We start from the raw sequence: 21,658 nt of genomic DNA, 5'->3' as shown, positions 1-21,658 counted from the left end.
CTATTCAGCCTATTTGTGAAATTTTTTAATTCGACCAAATGATGAGCCTAACATAGTGACTTAGTTTTACAATTAAGGGACGACAAGCTCTGCCGCCCCACTTTTTGTTGTTGTTTTTTTGTATGATGACACGAGATTCATATAGCGATACATAATAAGCTTTTCCTTAAATGTATCTGAGAGATACAATAAATTACTATGTCAATATCAATGCGGTGATGCGTTGCATGAGTTGAGTGGCTGGACTGGACACTACCTGTTGGATTCATCTCACCAAATATGTAATAGAGCTAAAAGCTATTTGATTGAGCAACTGAAAACATAGGTATACGAATTCGGCAATGTTCTTAATCGGTTTCTATGAAATCCCAGAGGTCACACTTCCATTCATGAACTTGTCTCAAAATTGAAATTCTAGGAATGTGCAGCAATGAATGATGTTTGATAAATGGCGAAGATGAGATATGAGTATGTGACCATACGTTAAAAGTGAGAGTACATAAACTTCTCAATTTATTACAAGTATCTTATTTTATGAATTAAAACGATATCACAAACTTTATTCCTTTGATACAGATAACGCGATGTTTTTGATGACGGAACACCATTAAAATGACAGTGATCAAGCACTTTCCTCGTAATAATTTTGGTATCTTGTTTAGTCTGAAATTATTCTTAATGGACTCTTGGGGGGTCTAAGAACCACCTGTTCTAAGAATATTGTACGTTTGTTTAATCCAAATTTAGCTAAAGAACTTATGAGTTTAATAGCTCTCTCGACGTTCTCTGCAGCCAACACAATGTATCGAGAGCTCTATGAGAAGAAGAGACGAAAGGAGCACCGACTTCTCAGAAAAAAAGGGAAAGCTTGAGAAGCGAGCGGTCGAAGATGTTGAGAGGTTAAAAAGCAGTAATGAATTTCGAAAGTTTTATGAACAGGTGATACAAAATTCACAAGTCCATAAACCTAGAACCAAACGCAACAAAGACGAAAGTGGAAACAGCATAGTGGAACCGCAGTCAATGCTGAAGATATGGAAGGACCACTTCTGCAAACTGTATAATGGCGACGATGAACCTAATTCCACTGTCAGACAAGATTATCTATTCAACTTAGACGACGAAAGCCAACAATCTCGTCCTCCCGACTTAGACGAAGTAAAGATTGCCATATCTAAGCTGAAGTCTAATAAAGCCGCTGGAGCAGATGGCTTGAATGCCGAGCTCTTTAAAGCTGCTGGAGATAAGTTGGTTAGGAGCATGCACCAACTTATCTGTAAGAATTGGTCGGAAAAAAGCATGCCCGATGAATGGAAACTCAGTATTGTTTGCCCGATTTTTAAAAAAGGAGGCTCTCTAAACTCTCAGTTTACTTAACAATGCTTACAAATTCTTTTCTGCCGTAATATGTGAACGTCTAAAGCCTATAATCGTCAACAACCTGATATGTCCTCATCAGTGTGGTTTTAGACCAGAAAGGTCCACAATCGATGAAATATTTACACTACGGCATATTTTCAAAAAAACCCAAGAACATCAAATCAACACCCACCACCTTTTCATCGATTTCAAGGTCGCATATTATGACAGCATCTACAGGGACAAACTGTAATGAGCCATGTCTGCTTAACTATTCCGTTTGTGCAGGATGACCATGAAGAATTCACGAAGGTTCGAAACAACTTAACAGAACCTTTCGATCACGAAAAAGGTTTAAGACAAGGTTATGCGCTGTCAAGTGATTTTTTTAACATAGTACTTAAAAGAATAGTGAACAGCTCTTGCGTCAACACTAGAGGCACTATCTTTCAAAATTCTGTCCAATTACTAGCATATGCTGATAACATTGACATAATCGGAAGAACTTAGTGTTATATCACTATGGATTTTGTGAGTATTAAGACAGAGGCAGCAAAAATGGGTTTCACATTTAATGAGGGCAAAACAAAGTCAAGGACTTACAACACCAACGCCTCGGTGAAAACGTCACCATCGACAGACATAACTTTGAGGTAGGCAAGGACTTCGGCTACCTAGGCTCCGCTATGAACGTAGAATACAATACCAGAGCTGAGATCAAACGAAGAATAACTCTTGCTAACCGCTGTTTCTTTGAGCTAAGAAAGCAATTGAGTTGCAAACGCTCTCTCTCGAGTGACTAAAGTATCGCTATATAAGACCCCTCATCATCCCCGTGCTATACGGTGCAGAAGCATTTACTATGACAAAAGCGGATTAAAGCACCTTGGGTTGTTTCGAGACAAAGGTTCCTTGTGTGATCTACGGTCCCGTATGCATATAAGGTGATTGGAGGAGAGGATAGAACGACGAGATGTAAGCGCTGTGCAACGACGTAGACTTAGCCAGAAGGGTAAAACTCCAATGACTAAGATAGCTGGTTCACCTCAGTATTGACCGCATGAAAACCAATGCTACGGGCCGCAAAGTCTTCGAATCCACACACACAGGATAGCGCAGTAGAGGAAGACCGCGGATCAGGTGGCGTGTGTACAAATGGAGAGTGACCTCACCCAACTTGGAGCCCGAAACTGGAGACATCTAGCTGAAGACCAAGCTAGATAGAGAAGTTTGATGGGCGAGGCCCAAGTTCACACAAGACTGTAGCGCCACCGTAAGTAAGTTAGTATTAGCATCTACAGAAATCTTAGCATAGGTTCTATCTCTCATGAATAAAGTCACCCTAAGTAGATAAAATATAGTACCCGCGGCATGATGGTTATTGCGTTGGACTGTCATGCAAGGGGTCTTGGGTTCAATCCCTGCCTGTGTCACCTTAATTTAAAAAAAAAATAATTTTCGCGGGTACTACCTCTTTCGAGGAATTGACAAATCCTTCAAGCGTAAGTCTTGTCATGAAAAAGTGCTTTCTCAAATTAGCGGTTCGGATTCGGCCTAAAATTGTAGGTCCCTTCCATTCCTGACAACAGTACTCGCACACAGCAATGGTTGAGAGTTGTCTGTCACTAGGCCCTGGTTCACAACGGACTGTTGCGCCACCCCATTTGATTTGAAGTAGATAAAATAACAATTATAAATTTGTATTTCCTCAAAAATATAAAAACTCGAGAAATTTGGTCCTGAAGTAAAGCTCAACTGTGCAATATAGTTCCTTAATTTTTAATTTATTCAATTACATTTTAAAATGATTTATCTAGTTTATTATCTAACACCTATTTGGATAAACTGATGATATCTAAGTTACTTTGTAAATCATCAGCCGCCCTATAAAGGAATATGGATCAAAGTAATCAGCCTATTTTGGATAGAAACAATCATATCCATAGTGAAAGTCCTTCGCCATGATTTATATTTCAAGTATGACAAATTATAAGAGTATGTTTTAAGTAAGTAATGTACCTACATAAAAGTTCGTATTTAGTTTTGGTAATTAATTTTTATTTTGGGTTTGTTTTATTAATTGATTTAGTAAAAATCAACAAGACTATGTTATTCAACCAAAGTTCCTAATAAGAAATAATTGCTCCAAACCTTAATCGATTGCACTAACATAGAAATGCTTTTTTGTAATAAAATTAATGAATATCGTCTTGGGAAAGTCCTCCTAAACTTACTCTAATGTTCTTTAGTATAAAATTAATACAATTTAAAAAAAGGAACTTATCGTTTGTATTTACATATATAGATGTATGCAGTAGTTAAAATTTTTGAAAAAATCATTAATTTTGAGATGCAAAAGAGATGTCTTAAAATTTAATATTAAATTTGATATAAAAAATACAAATAATATATTTGTGTCAACCTTTTAGTACAAGTTTTGCCTAAATTGAGTTTAAATTGGTTTGTCAATGAAGTAATATTAAGCATAAAAATGGAGTCTGGACTGCGATCCATTCGTGCCTGTCTGTCGATGTTATTAAGTCTTACAAAATATTAATATTCAATAATTTCATCAGTTTTTTGATAACTTGGTATTATGGGTATCAACTTCTAATTTTAGACCGATTGTGAATATCAAAAGGTTCATTGCGAATGAATTTTAGTTATTTTGTTTGACCACTAAAGGAAAAATTCCTTTTGCGAAAATGTCTGGTAATTTTGTATTTGAGAGTAGAATAGTAAGCAACGTTTCCTACGCTCAATTGATAACTTCCATGGGCAAAGAATTTTAAGCCCGTTGCTAGTTTTAGTACATTTGAAATGGATTGCTGATTTTTGATCGGTTTAAGTTTTTCCTCTATATCGTTTAACACCTCCACGAAGGCTTCTTTCTTTGGAAAGCCTGAAGTTTTGAATGAAACTGCAATGAAGTTTCATTAGCCAATGCAAGAATTAAAGAAAAGTATATTATTAGGACACGAATTTAAAATGAGTTTGTATGAGGTACTCATTTTTTGAAAAGAGGTGGTACTTTGTCCCACCTGATATGTTCCATAGGACAAACCTATTTTAAGGGACATTTTCAATAAAAAAAACATTAAATTTTTCAATAATGTGTCTTCAATTCGGATGATGAGGAAATTTAAATAAAACAAACATATGAGTACATTTTTGTTGGTAGTATTTATTTTAACAAAAACATGAAACATTACATGTTTGCATTTAAAAACAATATCTGGGATACTTTTTTCCCACTCAATCTATTTATTCTTTCCGTCAAAACCTGTCCGGACTTTGAAAAGACTCGCTCGGAAGGAACAGAGGTCGCAACTATACAAAGTCTTTTTTTACCACTTCGTAAAGTCTAAGGTAAATATCTTTTTCTTGATGCCACTATTTTAAAGGGTCTTTATCTTTTGGTAGGGTTTTTCTCCAAGGTACTTTTCGACTTCTATAATGCCAATAGCCGTTGAATCTATGTTTTTAAGTTCCTCATAAACTTTTTTGTTGAGGTCTTCCCAGATGGATAGAGCCTTTTTTGAAGCAGAACGTTGTGGTTTCTGATCTTCGATGTGATCGGTGTGTTGGATTCTTTGTATTGCACTTACCTTGGCTCTCAAACGCGTGCAAGCTTTTGGAAAGGCTGTGAATCCGTATTTTTTGAAACGTGGTTCAAGAATTGTATATCATTGTGTTCAACATCTTTAAATTTTTGTTTAAAATAAGTTAAATTTGATTTTACCATATTTTGGACGCATTCAGGGAGTACATTTTTCAATCTGCGTTATAAAATTATCTCAATGCTTTAATAGGCCATTCGAAATGAGGATCACTTTAAAAAATGTCACTTGTTTCTCCGAACTTATTTCCTCAGTAACTTCCTTAAATATTGATAAAAATTGCACACTTAGTGACAAAATATCAAAATCTGTTGAACTGAGGCCTTGGATGTCGCGTCGGTGAGAATGACAGCCAGTATTGACAACAGACTTTTTTTTACGGCCAGCACTCTTTCAAACATCTCACACGTCGAGTTCCACCGAGTCACCACACCTTGCTTTAACTTGAGTTGTTTTTCCCCCAATTGCAGTTGCATTACCTTTAGACGATCACATGCCAATGTACTTCGCCTAAATAGCTCTACAATTGTTTTTACCTTTGTTTAGATGGGCTTTCCTTCTTGGAGTCGTTTTTGAACGATTAACTTGAGGGTATGTGCAATGCACGGAATAGACATCCAATCCCAAGAACTCAAGTTTATTGTCCACTGAAAGAACTTTGTTTTCTATAGCCCAGTCAAGGCACATTATTTTCAGACTTTCGTGTAAATTTTCTGAAGTGTGCCTCCTTGAAAATTGGTGATACTCTAACAGACATGCTGTCAACTCTGTTGTTTCATTTAAAAAATGTACCTGATGTAGCTTTCCGTAGAGGACAAGGTCCAACAGTCGGTAGTCAAGCTTACGTAGCTTGCTTGCTTTAGCATACCTTCGACTTTAGATTTTGTTATATTATAATAATTACATATTTAAGAGAGCGTTTGATAAAGCCTTCGGTAGGGTAATTGATAGTTTGGATTTAACCCTGCTAGAAATTTTTTCCGCTCTTTGGATTCTACTATTTGAAAGGGTAAATATTGTTTTGTTTGAGTTTTCCTAGATATCTATTTAATTGTTAATTTTTTTTTGCAGAAACAGAATTATTTAAGTATTTAGTTATTTTTGTGTTGTGTGAGTTTTTGTTTTTAACTATGAGTATTAAGGAAGTTTTGTTATTCGAAGAAGTTTGGCTTGTCGTTGCCAAAAAAGCAGCTGTTTTTGTAAGTAAGGCTGGAGATGGCGATGGGTTTGGTGTTGTTTCTTCAATTATGATGATTTCATTCGGGAAGTCTTGTCTTCACTTGACGTATACTTAACAGCTGGAGGTTGACGTCGTTCTATCGCTGTGTATACGGTTGGTTGCTTGGCTGTTGTGCGCCAACTACAGAGGCATCAGTCTTAACATTGCGTATAAGATCCTCTCTGCCGTATTATGTGAACGTCTGAAGCCATTCGTCAACAACCTGATTGGTCCTTATCAGTGTGGCTTCAGACCAGGAAAGTTCACTATCGACCAAATATTCACACTACGGCAGATCTTGGAAAAAACCCAGCAGCTTCAAATCGATACCCACCATCTCTTTATCGATTTTAAAGCCGCGTATGACAGCAACTATAGGGAAGAGCTTTACCGAGCAATGTCTAGTTTTGGCATCCCTGTCAAACTTATCCGTTTGTGCAGAATGACGATGGAGAATGCACGCTGATCTATTAAGGACGGAAAAGATCTTACCGATACATTTGATGTCAAAAAAGGTTTTAGACAAGGCGATGCACTGTCATGCGACTTCTCCAACATCGTTCTGGAAAGAATTGTGCAAAACTCAACCGTTAACACCAGAGGCACAATCTTTCAAAGGTCCATCCAATTACTCGGATACGCGCTGATATTGACATAATTGGAAGATCGAAGCGAGATGTCAGTAGAGCGTTTTCTGAGCATTGCGACGAAGATGGGTTTAGTGGTCAATGAGGGCAAGACCAAGTATATGCTCTCATCAAAAAAGGACACTGAACAACGACGTCTTGGACAAAACGTCACCATGGACAGCTATAAGTAGTTAAGGACTTTGTCCACCAGCGACATGACACCAGCGCTGAAATCAATCGAAGAATATCTCTTGCAAATCGCTGCTTCTTTGGACTTAGAAGGCAATTGAGAAGTAAAGTCCTCTCTCGATCATCTAAAATCACCATCTATAAGACACTCATCATCCCGGTTCTCATTAATGGCGCTGAGGCCTGGGAACTGTCAAAGAAAGATGAGACCGTCTTAGGATGCTTCGAGCGAAAAATTCTTCGGGTGATTTTTGGTCCCGTACGCATAGATGGAGAATGGAGGAGAAGATGTTACGACGAACTGTTCGGGCTGCACAGCGACACTGGCCTAGTTAGCAGAATTAAAGCCCAACGGCTTAGATGGCTAGGTCATGTAGAGCGGATGGACATCAACGCTCCAGCCCCGAAGGTCTTCCAATCCAATCCCGAGGGACGGTGCAGTAGAGGAAGACCGCAACTCAGGTGGCGCACCCAGGTGGGAGAGGACCTCAACCAACTTGGCGTGCGAAACAAGAGACAGCTAGCTAGGGACCGAGCTGGCTGGAGACGCATCTTGGTTGGAGCTCAGGTCCGCCCCGGACTGTAAGTAAGTATTATTTAAAAAAGTCCAAAAAGCTTTTGGATTATTTGAATTTGATTTTCTGAATTTTTTAAAAGCTTTGTTTTTAACATTTTTTAATCTTACCAAACGTTTATTGGACCAAAGAGTTTTAAATTACATTTTTCTTATAATCACCTTTACATTTTTCTTATAATCACCTGAAGGTATAAACATGTTGTGTTGATATCATTCAAATTATAAATACCAGATGAATCCTCTTTATCTTATTAGTGATAAACAAAAGTACAAAGTAATTTAGAACAATTAAGTTCATGATTGATGGACAATTTATTCATATTCATAAGATGATAAACTGCCAACAGAAAACACTTCGCATTGCTGATTTATATGCTGTTAAAAGGAATAATATTTTGTGTTACATATTGCTCAAGGCATGGTGTACAAATTGGTGCCCCGACAAAAAAAAATTATATCTCAGTACTAAGTTTCCTAACAAAGTGACTATCACAAAATCATCGTTTGGGCGCACTGTTAAATGATATCCGAATGCAAGTTAAGCAGTAAAAGAAAAAGAAAAAGTGCAACAATGTAACAATAATACCATTAAAAAAACACAAATTTATGATCTGCAACAATTTTTAAAATCACACGGAAAAACAAAATCAGAAGATTATTTTTAAAAACAGTCTGTTATGAACTTTATTTAAATTTTGCCAACAAATACTTGAGGCTATTGTGAAGTTGGTGAACTGAATAATGGCAAAAGTATACCATGAAATGTATGGACTTGTTTTCGTATTTTCGGAGGCGATACAAATATTTTCTAAAACGATTTTTATTAACGCTTTAGCTCAACAAATGTTTCTATTGTTGAAGTTTTATTTAAATTTCTAATTAATGTACCTAACAATAAACCATTATGTGTTTGGTTGTTGGATCATAAGTTCTTGATTTAATATATAATGTTTGTTTGATTGGGATTTACTGATCAATATTCTTGAAGCAATTAATAAAAACTAATTCATCTTCTGTAACCCGACGTTTCGCTGGCTATTTTCCAGCTTCTTCAAGGGATTTTTTTAAATTTATTAGTTTTGAGTTAACTGTACTATTGCGTTTTTTTTGTTGTTATGAACAGTTGAATAAATAAATAAATAACACAAATAAAAAAATAAATAAACAAAAATTTTAAATAATGGAACAAAAAACACAACAAAGTTAAAACTAATATCACAATTTATCACTTCTTATGGCAACACTATACAGCGAGCTAAACCATTAGATTTAACCTTTTTTGAAGGGTGTATTGCCTTTTTCTTATTCGCCAGTTTCTTCAAAATGTTATCAATATTAGAAATAATCTCTTAAATCAATATCTGTCCCAGCTCACGACCCTCATCAATGCGGCAAGATTAAAATTTTAATTTATATATAATAGTCCGGTCAATTTAGACATTTGACCCACGACAAATTCAGGGGAAGCTGAAAATTCTTAAAATTGTTTAAACTATAATTATAAACATTGTCTCAAAAGTCCCAACCGATCCCATGTAAGGAAAAAATTTTAGCGGGGTAATAAGGTCCAAAAAATGAGTTTTTCGCGATTTTCTTGAAAACGGTAAGTTTTATCGCAAAATTACCCCAGACATAATTTGTAGATCAGGGAATTTCCTATAAAAAAGGTATCAATAATTTTTTCCCTAAAAGCCACCGCTTCTGAGATATAACGATGCAAAAAATTGCGAGCGTCATAAACGCACACGTTTCCACGCCACCTCTGAGGTAGTGTACTTAGCGCGTTTTTTTTAACGTGGTTTCCCCAATAGGCCTATTCCACGGGTCTGTTGTGATTAGATTTAGAAATTAATAGTTTATTCGTCGGATTCGGAATCGTCAATCACTTCTTCTTCTTCCTCTTCTTCTTCTTCTTCTTCTTCATCCTGACTATAGGTGAATTGTGTTAAAAGTGAAGCATCACATGTTTCTTCGTCAGTATTAAATGAATCCTCTGTTGTTGGTGATTCTACATTAGAACAAGACTGGCCTTGACAATTCGTACAAGCCAGAGAACAAAACAGCCCAACTTTTTTGCCGACTTTTGCAAAGTGTCGAAATCACATACTATTTTTACACGCCATAACTGGCTGTGATACGACATCTGCATTTTACAGGAGGGTTAAAACAACTGTATTCAAAATGTTTGAAAAGCAAGACTTACTTGCAACTGCTGAAGTTTTTAAAAAATGTAATTCAACTCCAGAAGAAGTTATTACCAACGGAATTCACTTTCTTCTTCTCCTAAAAAAACTACCTGCTTAGACAAGTTTCGATATGCATCTTTTGTCAAAAATACTCGAAATAAGAAACAAGTACAATTAGCTTGTCTTCCTCCAACCTCAGTCTCTGCTCATCAACATCTTCTTCGGGTATACTACCAAGTTCAAGTGTGGCTTGGTTATCAACTAAACCCAACAGATTGGGGTTGGAAGTTGGTCGATAATATATTAGAACCAATTCAGACTTTGCTTCAACCTGCGCCGGAAAAATTGCTCAACACTATCTTTTGTAACTGTAAAAAAGGATGCAATGCTAAATGTGGTTGCAAAAAAGTTGGGCTGTTTTGTTCTCTGGCTTGTACGAATTGTCAAGGCCAGTCTTGTTCTAATGTAGAATCACCAACAACAGAGGATTCATTTAATACTGACGAAGAAACATGTGATGCTTCACTTTTAACACAATTCACCTATAGTCAGGATGAAGAAGAAGAAGAAGAGGAAGGAGAAGAAGTGATTGACGATTCCGAATCCGACGAATAAACTATTAATTTCTAAATCTAATCACAACAGACCCGTGGAATAGGCCTATTGGGGAAACCACGTTAAAAAAAAACGCGCTAAGTACACTACCTCAGAGGTGGCGTGGAAACGTGTGCGTTTATGACGCTTGCAATTTCTTGCATCGTTATATCTCAGAAGCGGTGGCTTTTAGGGAAAAAATTATTGATACCTTTTTTATAGGAAATTCCCTGATCTACAAATTATGTCTGGGGTAATTTTGCGATAAAACTTACCGTTTTCAAGAAAATCGCGAAAAACTCATTTTTTGGACCTTATTACCCCGCTAAAATTTTTTCCTTACATGGGATCGGTTGGGACTTTTAAGACAATGTTTATAATTATAATTTAAACAATTTTAAGAATTTTCAGCTTCCCCTGAATTTGTCTTGGGTTTACTGATTTTTTGGTCTAATTTGACCGGACTATAAGTTCCTTACGAACTCAATCATTTTAAAATCGCTGTATTTATAATTTTGTATGTCTTCTCATAAATTATAACCAATTCTTTATAATTTTTAAAATACTTTTATTAAAATAATGCAGTACAATAGAGATATTTAATTCAAACCTTTAAAGAGAGTTGAAATCTTCATTAAATCAAATGCACTTTTTACATCTTCAAACAAATACATTTTTTTCTTTCAAAGAAATAATTTAGAAAATAACTGTAAGTTCACTTATTATAAGCAAGGGACAATAAAAGTTAACATATATATTTTTTGATGAATTCATTTTTAAGAAGGAACATTTATAATGAATATTATTTGGTTTCATCTCAGTGCCACTTCTTACAATAACTTCTCAATATCCTTGCTTATGTCCATAGGATCTGTAGTAGGTGCATAACGTTCAACAGGAATACCTTCTTTGTTGACCAAGAATTTTGTGAAATTCCATTTGATGCTACTGGTCAGAGTTCCACTTTGCTTGTGCTTGAGGTACTGATAAAGTGGATGAGCTTCCTTACCATTAACATCAATCTAAAAACAGAAATAAACAATCATCATTTTTAATTTAATAATTATTCTAAGAACTTACTTTTTGGAAAACATCTCCAATATCGGCTTTGGCATCTCTCAAATGGCATACCATTGCTTCACCATCGCCTTCGGGCATTTGTGAATTGAACTGATTGCAGGGAAAGTTCAAGATTTTCAATCCCCTTTCACCGTACTTTTCCTTCAATTCAGTCAGCTTTTGGTAGTTGTTCTTGGTAAGTCCACATTGCGAAGCGATGTTCACAATCAAAACAACGTTGCCCTTGTACTTTTCCAAGTTCACTTCATTGCCATGAGTGTCCTTGACTGTGAAGTCGTAAATTGATTTTGCGTTCTTTGCTTCGTCAGACATCGTGTTATTCTGAAAAAAAGAAGAAAATACAATTTAACATTGAAATACTTGATGGAGACTTTTGAAAACCTTTATAAAACAAAGACTACTTTATAAAACAGAGCAAAACAAGGAAATGGTAATGTTAGCAAGTTATGAACAGGCAAATCTTTTTAATACGGGCATAACTCTAACAACTCTTACTCACTTTTTCGGCGTCAGCAGAAGAACACCGAACCACTTGCACTAGTGGTAAAATTTGAATAGGCAACAAAACCAAACACAATCGAATACCAGCAACAGAAACCGATGGAATTGTGGCTGCTGTTGGACAACGACGAGTGGTAGTTCTATATGTAAGCGTGCGCATGAAATTCTTGGCCGCTAATCGGCTGGTTCTGAGAAAATTACTTGGAAGCATAGCAGGTGCTGGAAGTGAAGTTAAATCATATGTAATTAAATGAAAGTTCTGAAACTGCAGAGAGTGAGGGAGAAGGAATTTAAAGTAGGCATTTTATTTGATAGTCAGTCACGCAATTTAATACATTTTTAAAAGAATTCTTAGGAATAAATTAAACTAGACTGGAGGATTGGGTCAAGGTTGATGAATTAATTGTTAACCAAATTTGACATGAGCTTAGCAACATGTGATACAAATTACCACAACAGACAAATGCAATTAAAAAGTGATTAGAACCGTTTTGTTAATAATATCAGATTTTGTCTGGTTTTTGGAATCGATTTAATATGTTTTTTCACATGAAGAGTTTTTTACTTGAATTTTGAACTTGAAAGCGGGCTACTTTTAAAGGATTGCTCGGGCATCTTTATTCATGACATACACCGTATGTATGATCAAATAGGCTTCCTTTTGTCTATACTAATTATTATGAGATAAGAAATCTGTTCTTTTTATAACCATTGTCAACTATTTCTAACCATCGACAAATGTTGGGCAGGTTCAGCAAAGGTAGTGGACTTCAAGTTAAGGCAAGTTTTTAGCATATGCCAAAAACCATTAGTGCAATGGTTAGTCAAGAACATTGGTTTCCATGCTCTCTAAGTGACAAAGCCATTTTAGTTGTTGGACTTTTACCCTTCTGGCTAAGTCTACGTCGCTGTACAGCCCTCCACTCCAGTTCTATGCATACGGGACCGTAGATCACATGAAGAACTTTTCTCTCGAAACGATACAAGGTGATTAGGGTCAACATCACTGTCTGTAAAGGACATCACGCTGAGTTCTTCCGATTATGTCAATGTCATGAGCATATCCTAGTAATTGCACAGAATTCCGAAAGAGATTGCCTCTAGTTTTGACATGGGAGCTCTGCACTGTTCTTTCAAGTACGATGTTAAAAAAAATCGCATGACAGCGCATCACCCTGTCTAAAACCTTTTTCGTCATCGAAAGGTTCTGTTAAGTTGTTTCGAATATTCATGAAGCAGCGTGAATTCTATATGGTCATCCTGCACAAACGGGCGAGTTTGGTAGGGATGCCAAAACTAGAGATGGCTCTATACAGCTCGTCTCTATAGATGCTGTCATATGCGGATTTGAAATCGATGAAAAGATGGTGGGTATCGATTTGATGTTCTTGGTTTTATCCAGGATCTGCCGTAATGTAAATATCTGATCAATTGTAGACTTTTATGGTCTAAAACCACACTGATAAAGACCTATCAGGTTGTTGACGATGGTCTTTAGACGTTCACATATTTTGTAAGCTATGTTAAGAAGACTGATTCCTCTATAGTTGGTGCAGTTTTGAAGGTCTCCTTTTTTAAGAATCGGACAAACAATACTGAGGTTCCATTCATAAGGCATGCTTTTTTCCGACCATATCTTGTAGATAAGTTGGTGCATCCAAGTTATTTCTAGCTGCTTTGAAAAGCTCGGCATTCAAGCCATCTGCAATGATGGTTAGTGCGTTGGACTGTTATGCGATAGGTCTTGGGTTCGATCCCTGCCTGTGCCACCTTAAGTTTTATTCACGGGTACTGCCTCTTGCGAGTAATTGACAAATTCTCTAAGAGTTATTCTTGTCATGAAAAAGTGCTTTCTCAAATTAGCCGTTCGGATTCGGCATTATAAACTGTAGGTCCTCCCATCCCTGCAAGTACTCGCACACAGAAATGGTTGAGAGTTGTAAGTCACTAGACCCTAGTTCTTTACAGACTGTTGCGCCACCTAATTTATTTATTTAGCTTAGATATGGCAATCTTTACTTCCTCTAAGTCGGAAGGACGGGATTGTTGGCTTTTGTCGTCTTTGTTGAATCGATCATCCTGCTTGACAGTGAAATTCGGTCGTCGCCGTTATAGTCTGCAGAAGTGATTCTTTCATATCGTCAGGATTGACTAGCGGCCTCTGGTTCTAGATTTATGAACTTGTGAATTCCGTTTCACTTGCAGAAAACTTTTGAACTTCATTCCTGTTTTCGAACCTCTTAACATCTTCGACCACACGCTTCTCATGCTCTCCCTTTTTCCTTCTGAGAAGTTGTTGTCCCGTGATCCCCTCTCCTCTTCTCTTCTCATAGAGCTTATGAGTTGCTCTTGTCTTTCTTTGCAGCGCCGCTCTGCGTCCCTGTTGTTTGGCTGCATTTGCTGCCGACATTCCTCATCAAACCAGGGGTTGCTTGTCGGTGGCTGCTTGAAACCCAGCACATCAGATGCGGCTTCTCTGATTGCATCTTGGCAATGTTGCTACTGGTTTTCGATACATTGTATTGGCAGCAGAGAACTTAGAGAGAGGTAACTTGGTCAGGAAAGGATTTGGTGATCTCTGGCGATTGTAACCGTTCAACGTTGTACCTTCTCCCAGCATCTACCTGTTTTGCCTTGGGTCTGGAAATCCGAAGTGCTACTTAGGCTACAACGAGGTAGTAGTCCGAGTCGATGTTAGCTCCTCGGAAAGTTCGGACATCCATGATGCTGGAAGCGTCGATAGCAATATAGTCAATCTGGTTGACGGTAGATTGATCTGGAGAACTCCAAGTTCCTTGGTGGATGTTGAGGTGTGGAAAACGCGTACTGGCTACCATGACGTTTCACCCCGCAGCAAAATCTATGAGCCTGAATCCTATGTCGGAAGTGTTGGCCTGCAGTCTGTTTTTCCCGATTATTCCATCAAAGATGTCTTCCCTTCCTAGCTTGGCATTAAAATCGCCCAGGACAATTTTAATATCGTAGCTAGGACACTGCTCAGTGCTCATATGTTTTGTCTCAGATCTCGAAGAACATATCTTTGGTGTTGTCATCTTTCTCTGCTGTGGGGGCGTGAGCGCATATTACGCTAATGGTGCCGAATTTAGCCTTGATACGTATGGTCATTCGGCGCTCACTGATGCACCTATAGCTCAAGGCTACTTGCCTAAGTCTGGCTCCAATGACAAAGCCGCATCCAAATAAGCGCTGTTGGTTTTCGTGGTAGCAGTCACCATAGTAAATATCGCAGTTTTTCATCCCCTTTTTGGCCGGCCCATCCCATCGTATTTCCTGGATGGCGGTGATGTCTGCTTTATAACAGTCTAGGGTCTCCGGCCGCACGTGGTCTGTTAAGGGACCTAACATTCCACGTGCATATCCAAAGTTCGTTGTCCTTAATTCGTTTGCGTAGGTTGTCAACAGTTAACCCGTCCGTATCCGAGGCTTCGCAACTATGATGTTTTTACGTGGCCAGGAAGTCACCCCAAAAGCACAGTCCCCAACCTGGAGCGCCAGATCCTTAGCATAACTATAATGACGGGGAACCAGATAAAACCGCTCCTTATAGGCCTGGGCTCCGAATAAGTCGTAGAAGCACTAAAAGGTGTTCACTAAGTAGTTCAACCTTACTGGAACTGTAGACGCCACCGTTGACTCCATCTCGGGAATTCCTTCGCTGCCGTCTGGATAAAGAGAGGTGCCTTAGTGAAAACACCTCTCTCGTTTGCTGTCCCCAACAACTTTCCACTGAGGTTGGAACCCAATCTAAAGTTGAGGTACTAGGTACCCGATGTTCACCACGGGGAGGTTAGAGTAGGAGTTGATAGACAGAGGTGGGTTTTGAGAAAAACATGCGGACGCTTGTGTCCTATTGAATGCATATTCATTAAAATTATGGATGACTTTTTAAAAATGTAAATTGTTGCGCCAAAAAAAGTAGTTCTTTGTTCAAACTAAGATAAAATAATAAAAATGAATTTAGAATTGGCCGATTTGCTGGAAGATGATCTGGAGGTTCTTGAATTGATTGAAGTTTGTGTCCCCCGTAAGGTTTACGATAGGAATGAGTACTTTTTTAGTTTCGACGAATTAGCCTTCTACAAAAGATTTCGTTTGAATAAAAAGATGACTATCCATGTATTAGAACAAATTGAGAAGGATCTAGAACGGCCTTAAAACACACGTTTGATACATGACTTTTATTAGAAACTGTTGAACAAAATTTTCCGTCTACTAGAAATAATTCAATTGCACCTATTAACCAGCTATTGGTAGCTCTACGATTCTTTGCTACAGGCAATCACCTTTTAAGTATTGCTGATTTAAAGGGATGCATGTTTCAACTGTTTCAGGAATAGTTTCAAGAGTTACCACAGGAATTGCAAAGCTGTATAGAAAATATATTAAAATTCCATCTACATCATCAGAAAATTCAAAGGTTAAAAGGCATTTTGTTGATATAGAATTTATTCCGGCTGCTATTGGTGCTGTTGACGGAACACATATTAAAATTCAGTCTCCAGGAAAGATAAAATATGGTTTCATTTCATTACAGGGAGTATGTACTGCAAGGTGGCCTGCTTCTGCTCATGATACAACAATTTTTAACCCTAGAAAAATAATCATATTTCATAGACTATAAGTGATACACATGATTTATACGTCAATTCAACGTAGGTTATCTTTCTAGGGTTATTAGAATTTAAATAAGAGCCAAAATGGAAAGTCCAGATTTTACTGATTGCGTTATTCTGGGTAAAAAATTTGATTTATAATGATCTCATAGTATATTCAGTATAACTTTACCGCTGGTGATTCCGCTTACCCACAAAAACCATATTTGACGACACCATTGCTCAGCCCCTGTGACACGGCAGAACAACTTTATAATGAGTCTCGCCCTTTTTACCGTTATTTTAACGGACTATGCTCTAGTGAAATAGCCAGTTGCATTCCTCCGCTTAAACAATTTAACCGTAATACCCGCGTTTCTAGGAATGCCCATCAGTTTACCCTTGAGCCCAACTTCGGCCGTACTATGAAGTACAGAGATTCTTTTTTAGCCGTACTACCCGAATGTGGAACGCCTTGCCAGGCTCTATCTTTCCCTGTCATTGCAATGTTCAGAAATTTAACACCAATGTACACCGACACCTACTATCCAACCCTTCTCTCTTTTCCTTATACTCACACTGTGTCTTTGGCATATTAAATGTATAAAAAACCCTTTTAGTGTTTGCTAATTATAAAAAAAAAATACGAACAAGAGGTCCTATAGAAAATATTAAAAAGACGGTTTCCGCTATCAAAAATGTTTTCATAGCCAGTTATTGTTTTTGGATTCATAATGGATATGGCAAGATCAAAATTTTCATCGCATACATTTATGGACTCCAGTCTGAATTCTGGACATTTTCTTTTCTCTTCTTTTCTTTTTTATATCCTTGGTAAAATTGTTTGAGTGTTTCAACGGTCCTGTAGAATGCTGAATCCGAATGAGAATTAAAGTTCGATGTTATTCTCTCCCAAGCTATTTCTTCTTCCTTTCACATAACTCCATCATTTTTTATATCCACTTATAGTTTTTTTCCTTGATAAGCAGATTCTAAAAGTGTTCGTTTTTCTTTAAGAGAAAAATTGGGATTTCTTCTCTTCTTTTTTGTCAGCCTTTATTAATAAATTTTGAACAAACCCAAAACGTCTCACAATCTTTCCATAAATGTACTGTTTTTGAAATATCACACATACTTAGCACAATTTTAATTTTTGACATTTTACATCCAAACGAAGTTAGCTACGTTTCATTTTATGTGTTACTTAGTAAAGTGAGTGTCATTAATATTCGGTTTTTATCATGCAATTTCTTTTTTCATATTTTCCACTTATAAACATTATTATAAATCTTAGTATTTGTTTATTATATTTATGAATAAATATATTCTTTACAATTGATCAAAAATTATCCGACATTTACCATCCTCCGCTAAGATTATTAGATGTAAACCCATAAAGGCTGAATGTAAACGCTCCATTAATATTCGGTTTTTTCTTCCTCTGCTTGTTTTGACATTTCTTAAGACTAACGGTTTTTTATTTGTTAATGTAAAATTAAACATGGGTCGTAAAGGACAAAATTCGAGTCTTGAAACAAGAAAACTTGTGATTATTCAACACCAAAAAGGTGAAACTTAAAAGAAAATTGCAGAGTTATTAAATATGAAGCCAAACACTGTCGGGGATATAGTCCGGAGATACAAAAATGAAGGAAGAATCGAGCCAAAGAAGCAGTTGGGCCAACCAAAAAAACTTACGGCGAAAGAAGAACGGCTTATAGTACGAAGTTTAGTGCCCCAAAAATAGGTGAAGATATCAGAAATGAATGCAAAAAGCCAATAAATGTATCAACCATTCGTCGTACCATCAAAGCCCTTCATTATTATGCGCAACAGGAAAATTCGAGTCAACTTCGCGAAGGAGCATAAAAACAAGGATGTGGGACGACGTTATTTTTGCCGACGAGAGTAAGTTTAATCTCTTTGGTTCAGACGGAAGGGTTATGGTTTGGCGGAAACCTACCGAAGAGCTAAAGGACAAAAATTTAAAACCAACTGTCAAACATGGCGGGGGGAACGTAATGGTTTGGGGTTGCATATCTGCAAAAGGCATGGGGAATCTTGTTTTCATCGACGGCATTATGAATAAAGAACAATATTTGAGAATTTTGAGACAAAGTGCTGAGAGAATGGGTGTTTCGCGCAGTTTCAAGTTTTACCAGGATAACGATCCGAAACATAAGGCATGTTGTTAGAGAGTGGCTACTCTATAACTGTCCAAAAGTTATCCAAACGCCTGCGCAATCCCCAGACTTAAACCCCATTGAAAATTTGTGGGATGAATTGGATCGAAGAGTTCGTGAAAACCACGTTACTTCAATAAGTGGACTTAAAATTCGACTCCAAGAAGAATGGAACAAGATTAGTGTTGAATATCTTTCCAAAATTATAAAAAACATGCCTCAATGACTTCAAGGAGTCATATCCAATCAAAGTTATCCGACAAAATATTAAATCATTTCTTAAAAAATTAATTTCTTAACGATGCATTTGTGTTTTTAGAAAAAACCGAATATTAATGAACTATGTTTTTTTAAAAGTTTTGTTCCTTTTATATTTTTTTCTTTGTTTAGCTTTTAGTTTGGTAACCAAAAATTATACCATTTAATAAGAAATAAATAAAATAAATTGGGTGGCGCGACAGTCCGTTGGGAACCAAGGCCTAGTGACTTACAACTCTCAACCATTCCTGTGTGCGAGTAATGTTGTCAGGAATGAAAGGGACCTACAGTTTATATGCCGACTCCGAACGGCTAATTTTGAGAAAGCACTTTTTCATGACAATAGTTACTCTTGGAGAATTTGTCAATTCCTCGCAAGAGGCAGTACCCGTGAAAAGATTTTAGATGGCATAGGCAGGGATCGAACCCAAAGACCTCTAGCATGACAGTCCAACGCACTAACCATCATGCCACGGGTACCACTTTAATAAGAAATAATAAATTCTTTTTTCACAAGCAAGAAATAGTTGAATATATTTTATTTTTAAATTTCGGTATTGCTGTCCCTTTTTTAGACATTTATTGATATCTTTATAAATAAGCATAAACATTTTATACACAAAGAAATAATTTTCTTTTCATCTATCTAAGTTTCGAACCAGATGACAGTGACGTCACATCGAATCTGTACTTCAAAATTAATGTTTATAGTGGACTTGGGCTGGGCAGGGCCCCACTTCTATCGAAAGTGAAATTTCAATCTCTTCCCAGCACACAGATAGAAATCAAATTTTTGGTATATTTTAACTTTCTAATAATAGAGTCACTAAATGTTCTTACATAAAACTATTACGAATGAATGACTAATAAAGTTGTGGGTTAAAGTGTTTTAGTCACCTCATGATTTATGTTATCTTAACCTTGTGATAACAACGTTGTCTATGAATCAAACAGTAACTCAAAAACAGCTTAAGGAGCAATTTATTTTCAAGACAATACAAACATTAAGATAAAAGAAACACCAAGCAGAAGAACACCAACCTAAGTAAATAATGTGCACTCCATACCTTTGAAGAAGAGGATCCCATTATACCAATAGAAGAAAATCACTAAACTATTCACAAACAAACTGACCCACTTCAAACCAATGACGATAACAAACTAGAAGCTAGATATGGATTTTAAACTTTAAACACTATCTACATGAACGCGGAATTTACCTTGGCATGCAAAGTCTGTTCTCTGTTGTGTTGTGTTCTGTTATGCCTGCCCTGCAATGACTTGCATATATTCGGTCAATGTAAAAACCGACTCACGACTGATCGTTTAAAAGTCAATGATTCTTGTGTATTTTTTTTTTTGTTTTTACAAATAAAACTTTCCGCCGACTATCTGCTTCGATAAAACAACAAATATTTTAAGCCAAGCGGTGATAAGATTAATTAAATGTTAAAGAAAAAAATGTAAATTTTTATGAAAGAAAGAAGTAAAAATAATGTAAAATAAATGTTCAATTACTTGTGCTTGTGTATAATAATAGTAACAACCACCAAGGGCAGTTACAAGGGCTCCAATGATGAAATGTAATAATGATGTCATGTTCGGAAAATTCGCAAAATTGGAAATGTTTAATAAATTTCTAGAAACTAACAACGAACAACCGTCCAGAGGTCAAGCAAGAAGCAAACAATCAATGATTGAGATTGTATTTTATTGAAAAAGTGTTTTGTTTTTATTTGCAATCTTTTCCAAGAGGAAAAAATGTAAAAATAGATTATATTTTGAAAACAAATGAAATTCACAAAGAAATCGAAGGAAATCGAAAGAAGAGTGATTATGATGAAATTGGAAGAAAATTTTATGAAAAATGCACTAAATTCGTTGTAATTTGAAGTGAAATTTTATTTAACTAAAGAAATTCTAAAAGCTTACTTTTTTGTGTGTTGCTTTTGATTTGTTTTGAATTAAATTGAATAAATTATTTCAATTTATTTTAACTTTCTCGCTGCTGTTGCTGCCGGTATTTTTATTTTTATTTTCTTTCTATTCACTCACTTGCACTTTTTCTTTTATAGCGATATCAACTGGAAATTTTGATGTTCGATTTTATTTACAGGGATGGTGGTGAGGAATATTTTCTATGTTTTTTATTGCGATGAGTTGCCAATTACACGGGGAAACAATTTTTATTTTCTTTAAAAAGAATCTATTTTTTGCTTCTGAAGTCTGCTAAGGGAAAAAAGGTGACAGTTTAAGAAACTTACAATAAAAATAATTTGCATTCAAAGAGGTTGTACCAATTGGATTTTTTTGAGAAGTATTTTTAGGACCTTTTTGAAATTACAGCATTTATTTCACTCAACCTATTAAGCTTTTAAATACAAATGTATGTATTAGCTAGAAAGCTTTCAAAACCCCAAAAATCGTTCACACCGAACATTTACACGTTTTCATTTGACATTTAAATGTCAAATTTTGTATTGAGGAAAAAATTTGTGGGGAAAAAGTTTTATTCTTCTCAAATTATTTGTAAAATGTTAGTAAACGATGATTTGTATTTCGAACAACATTTCAGAACGAGCCGCAGAACTTTCAATATACTGTGCAATGAACCAAAGGATCTGGAAATGCAAGATACAAACTTTAGACT

General features: G+C 36.3%; 1 protein-coding gene across 4 annotated transcripts; it reads right to left on the bottom strand.

The window, feature by feature from the left end:
* Positions 1-10,917: 10,917 nt before the first annotated feature.
* LOC129946145 (uncharacterized) lies at positions 10,918-21,097 on the bottom strand. Of its 4 annotated transcripts, XM_056056222.1 has the most exons (4): positions 20,941-21,082; positions 11,953-12,173; positions 11,454-11,774; positions 10,918-11,395 (listed from the first exon to the last, which is right to left on the bottom strand). In XM_056056222.1, the coding sequence occupies exons 2-4, from the start codon at positions 12,163-12,165 to the stop codon at positions 11,204-11,206; spliced, it is 726 nt and encodes a 241-aa protein (XP_055912197.1). In that variant the 5' UTR covers positions 12,166-12,173; positions 20,941-21,082; the 3' UTR covers positions 10,918-11,203. The 4 variants fall into 4 exon arrangements, with proteins under 4 accessions (XP_055912197.1, XP_055912200.1, XP_055912198.1 ...); XM_056056225.1 differs by lacking the exon at positions 11,953-12,173 and having other exon boundaries at positions 20,941-21,097; XM_056056223.1 differs by lacking the exons at positions 11,953-12,173; positions 20,941-21,082 and adding an exon at positions 20,527-20,717.
* Positions 21,098-21,658: the final 561 nt, after the last annotated feature.

This window comes from Eupeodes corollae, chromosome 2 (genome assembly GCF_945859685.1).
Source record: "Eupeodes corollae chromosome 2, idEupCoro1.1, whole genome shotgun sequence".
NCBI lineage: Eukaryota > Metazoa > Arthropoda > Insecta > Diptera > Syrphidae > Eupeodes > Eupeodes corollae.
This window is presented reverse-complemented; position numbering and strand designations above follow the sequence as displayed.

What these genes read in the sequence shown, in the direction of transcription:
- LOC129946145 (XM_056056222.1), bottom strand. Translation starts at nt 12,165, where the DNA reads ATGCTTCCAAGTAATTTTCTCAGAACCAGCCGATTAGCGGCCAAGAAT. An exon ending in CTTCTGCTGACGCCGAAAAA is followed by an intron (nt 11,775 to 11,952) that starts GTGAGTAAGAGT and finishes TCTTTTTTTCAG; the next exon opens with AATAACACGATGTCTGACGA. An exon ending in TTGGAGATGTTTTCCAAAAA is followed by an intron (nt 11,396 to 11,453) that starts GTAAGTTCTTAG and finishes TTCTGTTTTTAG; the next exon opens with ATTGATGTTAATGGTAAGGA.